The 11,150-nt window shown below is 41.6% G+C and overlaps 3 protein-coding genes across 3 annotated transcripts in view; 1 reads left to right on the top strand and 2 right to left on the bottom strand.

The window, feature by feature from the left end:
- Positions 1-353: 353 nt before the first annotated feature.
- LOC109473777 (epimerase family protein SDR39U1-like) lies at positions 354-3,118 on the bottom strand. The gene is made up of 6 exons (XM_019773835.1): positions 3,042-3,118; positions 2,614-2,720; positions 2,354-2,436; positions 1,787-1,908; positions 1,124-1,273; positions 354-999 (listed from the first exon to the last, which is right to left on the bottom strand). The coding sequence occupies exons 1-6, from the start codon at positions 3,061-3,063 to the stop codon at positions 566-568; spliced, it is 918 nt and encodes a 305-aa protein (XP_019629394.1). The 5' UTR covers positions 3,064-3,118; the 3' UTR covers positions 354-565.
- Positions 3,119-3,513: 395 nt separating this feature from the next.
- LOC109473778 (uncharacterized protein C8orf59 homolog) overlaps positions 3,514-11,150 on the top strand; it is a 14,293-nt gene continuing 6,656 nt past the window's right edge. The window contains exon 1 of the mRNA XM_019773836.1: positions 3,514-3,589. The gene's annotated coding sequence lies outside the window, so the exon portion shown is untranslated. The remainder of the gene's footprint in view (positions 3,590-11,150) is intronic.
- LOC109473775 overlaps positions 5,060-11,150 on the bottom strand; it is an 11,755-nt gene continuing 5,664 nt past the window's right edge. Inside the window, exons 2-5 of the mRNA XM_019773833.1 lie at positions 8,241-8,371; positions 7,803-8,028; positions 5,972-7,625; positions 5,060-5,302 (exon numbers count right to left, since the gene is read on the bottom strand). Coding sequence (XP_019629392.1) covers positions 5,986-7,625; positions 7,803-8,028; positions 8,241-8,371 — 1,997 coding nt within the window. The 3' untranslated portion in view covers positions 5,060-5,302; positions 5,972-5,985. The remainder of the gene's footprint in view (positions 5,303-5,971; positions 7,626-7,802; positions 8,029-8,240; positions 8,372-11,150) is intronic.

The raw sequence follows: 11,150 nt of genomic DNA, 5'->3' as shown, positions 1-11,150 counted from the left end.
GTATCAGTCTTGCTATAGTGATGACGGCATAGTCTACCTGTCAGAATTATACATGTAGCAGTATTTCATACACAAGTAGAATGTATAAACCCAAAAATATGTTTATTCTATATATTCAACATTATAAAAGGTTGACTTTGCTCTTACTTCCCAAGCCTGTATTTGCAGTACATTTTTTGTACTTGTATCCTGTAGTCTTTAATAAATGTAATAAGAGCAAGTGTAAGTGTCCATTTGTATATATCCTTGAAGTTAAAAGATATGAGACTCTTGTGAGCTATGACTATGAGGGAAATGATAATGAAATGCTGGAAAGCAATGAACACAGGATACAAGAAAGATTCAAACAGGGATTCAAAGGAAGTCTTTATTTTCTATACCCAATGAGGTTTCTCCTTGCTATAACCATACACTAGGTGAAAGGAGGTAACACTTCGAAATCAAAAAAAGGTCTTGTGCAACATCTGTGCATTTACAACATTGCAGCTGATTTTTTAATTCATAAAACTATTGTACTAGTATATGGTATAGCTTGTCATTTTCCTACTTAAGTGATACCAACACGTCAATATGACCAGAACCCTTTTCTGTAGGAAAATATATTATCTAATGCCATCTTTAGCTTGGGGAAGTTGAAGCTGAATCCAGACTCCAATGTGCGCTTTGGGACAACTGCCTGCCCCTCAGTCAGCATCTTTGCCCTCTCCTCTCCTAGAGCAAAGTTGACAACAGGCCTTGGCAGTGGGAAGAAGCCTGGTCTCTTCAGGTTTGTGTTGAACTCTTTTGTGAAGTCCCAGTTTGTGACAGTCTCTGGTGCCACACCATTCAGGATTCCTGAGACCTTTTCATCCTCAATAGCATGTACGACGAGCCTGGTAAGGTCATTGATGTGGATCCACGGGAAGAACTGCATTCCGTCACCTATCACTCCTCCTGAACCAAACCAGAAGGAGAAGTACATCTGCTTGATGGCACCACCATCCCGGCCAAGAACAACACCTGTGAAGGCATACAGCAAGACAATTAAGTACATTCATAAATTACCATGGAAGAAGGCAAGCTTTTTCAGGGACAGCAGCAATAGTTCTGGTTGAAAAAAAAACTTTTTTTAAGAGTTGCACACCTGATCTGATGATGACCTCTCTGGTGTTTGTGTTCTGAGCTGGTAGTTTTGCTGCCTCCTCCCATGCTGTGGCCAACTGTGAGAGGTAGTCAAAGTCTCCTCCAGGGCTGTCCTCATCATAGTCATACACATAACTGGGCTTGTAGTATCCTGGGCAGGATGGAAGAGATTTAAAAGGGTTATTGTCTTAGGAAGAATAGTGTATGAAAATTATTTCATGCTCTTTTGGCTTTCATGCTCTTTTGGCTTTCTTGTGTTAAACCATCTAAATTCAGTTAAGATGTTTGACAACATCACAATTTTGAATTGGTTGCTGTTTTGCTATTGGTTCCAAGGTTTGAAACCTCTGAACTGAATGTTTCTACTCTGAACTTTCCTCACTCAAATACAGACCTGTGTTAGGACCTGCAAAATTTTTGACGTCGATTACGAATTATGTTAAAGTCTCAGAGCTGATTATGACTTTACGCTTTGTGGCTAATGTACTATTATGAATTACGTTGATTTTTGGGGAGGCTGCCTACAGATTACGAAGACTAAAAAGGCCTGATTACGCCTTACAAAAAAGGGGATGCAGGCCCCCCTGTGTTACTATACTATGGCTTTGTTTAGAGTTAGTCAAACACAGGCCTTGTAGACAAACTGTAGAACTGTTGTACTTACCTACTCCAGAGAAGGACACCCAGACCTTGGGAGGATTGCTGGACTCGCTGATGGCCTGGGCTAGAGTCTTGGTCGTCTCCACTCTGCTGTCCCACACTTCTTTCTTAAAGCCATCTGTCCATCTTGTAAAAGATGCATAAGATAAATGAAAGAATGATTGCAACATCCACTTGTGTTGACAAAATAACTTAAAATAATGATATGGTGACAGGAACAACAGCAGCAAAATAATCAAATAGTGAGTGAGTGTGAATGCTATTGCATTCCTTTGTGGTAAAGCGAACATATGATAACGAGTGGTGCTTAAACATTGTGGTTCGGGCAAAGTAATTTGGGCTTGATAATTTGGGCTTGGTAAAAAATTTGGGCAAAGTAACTTCAAAGCAAATACAATCACCATCAAAATATACAATGTATAATCAATATGTTCCAAGTTCCTTTTGTTTCCTAACTTTTAGCAACACTAAGCTATAGATAGTCAACCCAAATCTAAAAGTGTAGCACAGGTCTATGAATTAACTTAATTGAACAACAGGATTAGAAAGTAAGATACTAGTAGCTTTTTACCTCCTGAATATGTTTAGAATGTTTGCACCCTGCATTCCCACAACAGCATGGCAGTCAGGCAGGCCTGTTTTCTTCACTTCATCCTGTAGAAAATATCAAGTAACATGTTCCAAGATAAATTTCAACATCTTCCAAAATCATCTCCAACAAAAAATCTGTTCCTTAACAAAATGGTAGTGTAGTGACAGATGACATAAATTGTAATCCTACGACTTTAATCTGAGTTGAAAAAATCAAGGTTTGTGATGAGAGTTACCGACCCAGGTGATCTTGTCCTTGCCAGGTGTGCGAGAGATGAGTGTCACCTGGAAACCTCGATGCTCTAACATCTTCCTGAGGGCTGTCCCTATGAACCCACTACCTCCACCTGAAAAGCAGTTGAATGAATGTCATATTGCTTATTATAATACTATGCCATTCTATTAAAACTTCAGCTACCAGCTACTACAGTATGTGGCAAATATAATACATTAAAGTTATGATGATGATAATGGAAGTTATGTGCCTTATTGTATGGACAAAGTCATTTACGACAAGAACAAGAAAACATAATACAATGTTTGTAAATTGTAATATTATGCAACGTTACACTGTGACAAATCGAAGTTGCCATGGACATGGACTAGCTCAATGACAAGTCCCATGACAACTGAAAGGATCAAAATGGTTAGCTAACTAACGAACAAACCTATCAACACGCGAGACCCCATTGTCCTTGGTTGAATGTGACTGCCTTCCTGTAATTCTTTCCGACTTCTCCGCCAAAGGTGCCAGCTGCCGCCGCCAGCTGCCGCCGCGCCGCGTGCCTGCGAAGCTGGTGTGTTACGCCGAAAGGCGGTTATACCGGCTATACTGATACAGATACAGAAGGTGCACTAAAATGAGCACAGAACCGAGTCCCACTGCAACACTGACTTCCAAAAACGTTATGTTGGGTAACATGACCTTTCACACCAGATCATTATATTAAATAAATAGGGGGGCAAATTACTATATAGACTTGGTGAATAAATTTTGTTTCTAAGAATACGTTTCAAAGGAAATAGAGACAAAAAAATTCATTTTATATATATAATTCAATCTAATGTTTTAGGGGGTAAAAAGATACCGCACTTACTTCATTTGAAGCTAAATCTCCCCCTACAGAATCAGTGTTCCCTTCCATCCCAAATCCGGAAGTGACAGACCTGACCGCGTGCTCCGACACGCTTGTGCTTCAAATCTGTGTGATCGGAGGTAAAAAGGCATGTTTTGTGTTATAGTTTGATATTATGTGATTTGTTGTTTTGTTCATTAGATATGCAGTTCTTTAGGGAGGAATTGTAATGTATAGTTGACTTATATAGCTATGAAGTGTGGACCTACTGTAGTATATATAGGTCAACACTTCGTATCGCTTTTATTGATCGATATGAGCGATTATTGTAAAACTATGATAAGCAATTATGCATGGGAAATGTCTTGGACACATTGCAAGCACTACATTACGATGGAGGTCACTGTTGCAAGTTGGTAACGGTCAAGATACGGACCGTGCAGGCGCGGGTGCAATTCAGACGGTGATCGATAGGGGTCACTACTAAACAGATACACTCGGTACTGGTAAACTTTTCTAAAAGTTTTGGAGAAAAGTTCGTCTTCTAATAATTAGTACGCCGGCTAGGCATTCATTATGCTGGCAGATAGGTAAAAGAACTAGAAAGGCCAATATTTGCTTTGGAGGAAATACAGCGATGGGTTCACCACATTTTACCACATGGCAGGGAAAGAATGAGAAACACAAGGGAAAACAATGATTTAGTTTTAATTACATTGATATAACTATAATATGAAGTAACATACAACTAAAACAACAGTTGGATAGCTATTCCCTACTTTATTGGTTAGGATTTTTAATTGCATAATGCAAACTGTTGATTTTCAAAATAAATAAAAAACGTTCATGCCCCGCATTCCAATGCTGGAGCAGAAAAGCTTGAAATACCTACCAAAACACTTGAATAAAGACATACTGTCAGTATGGAAATGCTCTGTGCAGGTGTTAATCAAGTTAAATCCCAACAGCCAATCAGCAAGAAATGCTCTGTGCAGGTGGAAATGCTCTGTGCGGGTGTTAATCAAGTTAAATCCCAACAGCCAATCAGCAAGAAGTATAGAGGAAAGCTGCATGCCTATTGGTTGATGCCCTACATTCCATTGCGATGACTCATGGTAAACACGGCACACTAACACAGTAATACATTTGCTATAACACAGCCAAAAAACTCAAATAAAACCATTCTAAAAGCCTGTATCACAAAAATTTAAAAAACGCCTAGGGGTATTTGCCCACTGTACCTCCATACCAAATTTCAGGACCTTAGGCCCTAAAATGAAGAAGCTGAATCCATTTAAAGATATGGCAGGAGGAGGAGAAGGAGGAGGAGAAGGAGAAGAAACATCAGAAAAAGCAATATGGGTTCACCACCACTTCGTGGTGTGGTGAACCCATAATTATGTAGTTACCTTGTCATCAGGATAAACCCTGATCACCTTACTACTAACTTTACCTCTGTGTCTTTAGATTGACTGGTTTTCAGCATATCAGCATCACTGCTCATGTATGGTGTGATTCAGCTTACTCGAAGTAATCCTAAGTTACAGCTATGACTGTAAGACCAGTACTCCTACAAAACATCACAGATTGTTGATGACAGCACAGCATCTTTATTCCATAAAAAAACAACAAAGAGTAGGATACAGATTTTCAACTGCCAAGCAATCACTGTTGTGATCAGAAAATACTGTCTGTAGTACCAGAACTTGGACTGGACAACTACCATTCAAAATGAACACAAACACTATTTACATTACTGTCATTCTGGGTTTACCTATTGTCCATGACCCCATAATACATCATTTAATGTACATCTCTCTGGCCCATTCCCAAAGGTACAGTATATAACATATTTATGGCTTCACCACAAAGTGGTGAAGACATATTGTGTTCCCTCATGTTTCTTCTTCTTCTCCTGCCATTTCTTTAAATGGATTCATCTCTGCCATTTTCCGGCCAAATAACACGAAATTTGGCATGAAGGTAGAGTGGGCAAATACCCCGACGCGTTTTTTTCATTTTTTTGAAAAATTGTTTTATTTGGGTTTTTTGGCCATTTTCAGGCAAAAAATATACATTTTGAGATCTGGTTCCCAGGTACTAAAACCAAATGACCTGAAATTTGGTATGGGGATACCTTGGACATATGTCTACAAAAAATCATTCAAGCTATTGACATACACCACTTTAAAATTGGGAAAAATAAGGCTTTTTGGCTATTTTCGGACCCAAAATGTACATTTTTGGCTCCTGTGCCCTAATATTAAATCTGAATGACCTGAAATTCGGTATGGGGTTACCTTGGACACATGTCCAAAGAATGCCATTCACGCTTTTGACATACACCACTTTAAAGTTATGTAAAATAGGGCTTTTTGGCTATTTCCGGCATTGGAAGGTTCCATTTCTGCATGGGGGTGTAGACTATTGGCAGCCATCGTAGGATGGATCCATTTTCGGTATGGGGGATAGGGTGAAGCCATCTGCTGCATTTGCTCTCAAGCAAATGTCGGCCTTTCTAGTTCTATTGTTAGAATCACTGGGGCAGAATCCACATAACAGCATAATATATCTCCCCTTCTTCTTCATACCCAACAAAGATACTAGGTTCATAGCCAAGTCTGGCACTCCTTCCCATCTCTTGCTTCAACAACTCTTTGGTTAACTTTCCATGAAAAGTCCATTTGCCGTACCTGTTTGTGTTAAAAACAGCAGAGAACCTTGTGCCATCACTTGTTTTATAAGGATCCAGATGAGCCAATGTCTTCTGAGACAAGCCATTGGTATGTATAGCTGTCTGAAGCTCAGAGAGGGTTAGCCTTGTGTACACAGCAGTCTTTGAGACATCCTTCTGTTTCTCAAGTATGTAAGACAAGTAGAGTTGGTCATGCACTGATACTACACTCTGCATACTGATGACATACCCTGCTGTTATCTTATCTGTCCTATCATCCTCATACTTGTCTAAGGTTTTCTCCCACTTGACTTTAGTCTGCTGAAGGTCTTGGGCAGGCTTGTGAACAAAAGTGACAATATAGCAGACTTCATGACACGACTCACCGGTATAGCTGGTCAGGAAGTCTACATGGTATCCCTTTGTCTCTAACTCACTCACAGCCTTTGAGAGCTGTTTCTTAGATGGATACAATCCTACCATTTGAGAAGTCCCATTCTTATGCTTTCTGAGAATCACAGCAAAATGTGCCTTGTTCTGGACATTGTAAGCACTGACCCACTGTACCTCGTAGCCTAAACTGTGTACACCATTCAAGTATGCTTTCATGTGATCGTCTGGTATTCCATGTTTCAGTGCTACCAGCTTGCCTGATTTCAGCTCAGTGACCATGTCTGTGTAGCCCTGAATGAACAAGTCTTTCTCTGGCAGTTCAGTGGTACATGTGTGTATCATGTTGGCTAACTGCCTCCTGATTGGTGGGCTGATTGGGTTGTTGCCATGGAGACAGATTACCCAGCATACTCCCTGCTTTTCAGGGTGGTCAGCATGCCCATACAAAGCAATGTTTTGATTTCTAGTCAATCTATACTGCCCATCACAGAACATCATGACATGCACCCCTTCACTACCCCCTCCCTTCCACCAGGTGCCATTGTTGTTCACCTGCATGCCAGCACCATGCCACATCTCAACATGCTGTGGCATGGGCAACTCAGGCTTCTCTAGCATCCTCTTTACAGTTTCTTTCTTGAGGAGTCCTGAAGATGTGTATCCTCGAACTGCTTGTACAAGGTGCAGCAGGTCTGGTACGGTTGAATACCAGGTCTCAGTTGTAGCCATCAGTTCTGAGGTATCTCTGTCCACAAGAATTTCACCCTCTTCAAACAGGAGTTTCTTCTGAGACTTTGTGGTCTGGCCTGGTCTCAGCTGAGTAGCCCACATACCAAGTGGCTCAAGGACTTGTTTGGAAACAAAGTCTTTGTAGGTCTGTCCTGAGGTGGTCTCGATCACCTTCCTAAGGAGCGGCTCATCCTTGTCAGACAGGTGGTACCTGGTCCCTGGGTCAGCCGTGAGGTCAAGGGAGCTGGGCTGGACAACCTGCACCAACTGGTCAGCCAGGTCACCTACATCTGATGTGACCTTGGAGTCATTTGGGTGGGATGACAGATGAAGCGATGGAGCTAGATGGAATTGTGTTGACCTTTTCTTGTTTTCCCAACCTGTTTGGATGAAAGACAAAATGAAATATCATACACAAAAGACTGCAAGTAGATTGCAATAAAATCTATTTTACCAAGTATATTAGGTACTTGATTTTGTTATCACTGAAGCTTGTATAGTAAATGCTATCAAAGACTTCCACACAACATGATAATGACAATAAGTACTGACTGTACCTGCAGTATGGTGCATCAGGTGCAGTACTGTTATGTCCAGGATCCTGGGGTCATACAGCTGCAGGTCCTGAGCTGCAGGGAACCGGAGGATCCCGTCTGGTCCAAACACCCTGTCCTGCAGCCCGACTCTGTCCTCCTCCACCAGCCTCATCACTGCTGCAGCAGTCAGCACATCACACACACTGGAGATGGGGAAGGGCGGGGTGGGGCTGGTCTCTCCATGTGCCTGAAATATTGAACTTCCTCAGTCAGACAAAAAAGTGCACAATTCTACTGAGGAAGTTTGAGAAAAGGAGTTCTGAGAATGATTCTGGACACATGTACATTGTATGTTGCATGGATGAAAAATTGAAGACTCGTTTTTGGTGGTAAGATACACTGCTTGCTAACTAAATGCAGTGTCATGCAAGTAAGGTAAAATCTGTTTCATCCACATACCTTCATGTAGACTAGTTTCCCCTCCTTTACAACACCAAGGCTGGCTCCACTGTATCCATGTTCCTCCATAAACCTCATAAGCTGGTCATCCAGCCGTTGTTCTGATGTTGCTGGGATATGCTGATTCAGTCCTGAAAAAAATATGGAGTAATGTGGATTTGCCATCAAAATTTTATATGTACTTTATTATTCCTTTCGGTCCCTTTCAACAAAAGGTTCACAACATAACAGGAAAAGTTAATGCAGGCCATGAGAGTTGGATTGGCACCCTCACACGATTATTTTAATCTCCTAGTCTGAAATCTTAGATCCCTTCCTTCAGCAATTGCTGGACACGGACAGGTGAAGAGGTCAAAAAATAGATTTGCTCAATGGCTGTCCTGCCTTAGCCTGGGTACCATCCTACTTGTATGCCGGGGCTCCCACACTCGCTTCCCTAAGAACTTAGAAGTGTGGGAGCCCTGGCATACAAGTAGGATGGTACCCAGGCTAGTCCTGCCTAGTCATATATAAATAAATGTTGTCAACCAGGATAACAAGATTAACCCAGGACATGGTCAGTCAAGTAGAGCACAGGATCCCATAGATGCACACATGCAAAAGGCAGTCCTATTAACCACAGCCACACTCCCTGAGGTACTACTAGCTGTCAGCACCTAGTTTAGGACAGGAAGAAAGGTCACGTGAGGTGAACCATGCCTCATTTCATCTTCCTCACATCTGCTCTACTGGTGTCTTTATCATGCAGTTTCCTTAGTAACACCACAGTTTCTTGAGGCACCTTAAGTCCATCTAAGACATTGAGTGCTGTCAGTTGTTTTTACAGGGAGCAGAGTACCTGAGACGATAAGCAAGACGACTTTTATCTGTGCTTTAACTGTTTAAAAAGTGTTTTTCTGAACACCAGACTGCCTGTATCATGTTCACCTGGGATGAGAAAGTTCTGCAGAATAGGTTTCAAAGTACAGATTAGAAGAAACCCAAAACTATCACTTAATCACCATTACCTTACACTAATAGGTACATGTGTCTATTCTTCATAGCGATGGTATCACTGACATAGTAACAACATTATAAGAGAGGAAGGCTTCTGTGTTTGAAGGCCCAATCCTTTAACTACTGAACCAATAAGATAAGAATGTTTTATTCAATTATCTACTTGTGGCGTGAAACAACTGTCTATCAAGTGTGATATAGCATTGATGATATCACAGGTGACTTCTCCAGCAATTGTTCATTTTTATGTCAACAACAAATTTAATGGATTCCCAATTTTTTTAGTAAGTAAGCACGATGTGTTATGTACAATATACAATACCAACCAGTTCTTTGATCATTTAGGATTTGTGTCAAACAAATCCCAATTTCAAACAGAATTGCCCATACCCCCATTGCCTAGCTGCAGGTGTGCTTACTCATGAAAATGGTTGTCATAATCAGCTTGTAAAGCCGCAGGTTTTGTAAACGGACAGAGAACAACCACCCACAATCAATTTCCTTTGATATTGCCCCCCTCCTTTGCTAATAATGTGTAGACTTTTTATTCCCAGATTTCTACAAGTAAAGTTGTTTTTCTTTTCGGTACGGAAAGAGGATTTTGTATCACATTGTGTTTATTGACCTGAATGTCTACTTCCTTCAACAGGAACATAATTCCTCCTTACACCTTAGCTGCTGTATTAATTAAGCTATCCTGTAGGGGGAGGATAGTCTGATTAAATCACACCCCCAGCAATCACCATGCTACAGGGGTTTATATTACAGAGATCAGAGAGGTCATTAGTACAATGTTTGTTCCAAGCAAAGCTGTTTCCTGTGGCTCTTATACTGTAAACCCTTCCCCAACAAACACAAGTATTGGTTCAGACCCACGGCACCTGCACCTAATATACCACACAGAAAACACTGCCTGTGGTAGCCAAACGTTTCATCTAAAAGTGCAGACTCTGCCAGTGGCTAAATAATGCAACGATCCCTTTAAAACAGAGATGAGATAAACATATATGGGGTCCCGCATGCCCTTTTTCATAGAGCGTAATCGGCCATTTAAATTTTTCTGTGTAGAGCATAGACAGACCTATCTAATTCAACGTAATTGGCGCATTTTGCATAGAGTTTAATTTGCTGTTTTATTTTATGTATTGTGTTGTAGCTACCCAGAATTTATCATAAAGCGTAATGGGGGAGGCTTCTTGAATTCGGCATAATATGTAGCCCGCTCTCAAAATTTAGCGTGGAGCATTGTCGGGACCCCCCATGCAGGCCCTCATATATGACTGTGCATGTATGGTCAAAGATGAAAGATTGCAATGATCAAAGCACCTCGCCAACACAAAATAAGATCCAAGCCCCACATTTCAAGCCCACCTTCATTTACATCATGTGCACAACATAAAAGGATACAATTTGCAGCCTGGTACAGTAAAGCCTTGGTCACAACCCGCCGTACGTGCTTTTTGACCGTACGTTTCTTGGGAGGCTACGTCTGCTACGTTTTTTCTGAAAACGTGGGGAAGGAGTGGCGTCGACGCACGTCACTCGCACGGTTACGCAAGGTGTAAGAGTGTGGTCTGCACGCCACGTCTGGCCGTGAGCGGTTGCGTGCATTGTACGTTGCGCAAGTGGTAAGTGAGTTGTACGTGCTTACAACGTACGATCTCTGTGCGATTACAACTTTACCGTAAGGAGGCCGTACTCACACGTGCTTCTTCTGCACGGCACGTACGGGGCATGCACCTCGCTCGTACTCGCACGCACGGTTGTTGAATCCGCAGACCGCACGTATAAAAAGTTTTACATGCACTTAAATTTCTATGGCGTGTCTGCGTGCTCCCAAATCCGTAGGATTCCGTACGGAGGTGGTACTCACCACGCACGGATGCCCTACGTTTGTCCACGTTTTTGCACGTA

Source organism: Branchiostoma belcheri, unplaced genomic scaffold, assembly GCF_001625305.1.
Source record: "Branchiostoma belcheri isolate BF01 breed outbred unplaced genomic scaffold, Haploidv18h27 scaffold3, whole genome shotgun sequence".
Lineage (NCBI taxonomy): Eukaryota > Metazoa > Chordata > Leptocardii > Amphioxiformes > Branchiostomatidae > Branchiostoma > Branchiostoma belcheri.
The sequence above is the reverse complement of the archived record's forward strand: the minus strand, read 5'-3'. Positions and strand labels throughout refer to the sequence as shown.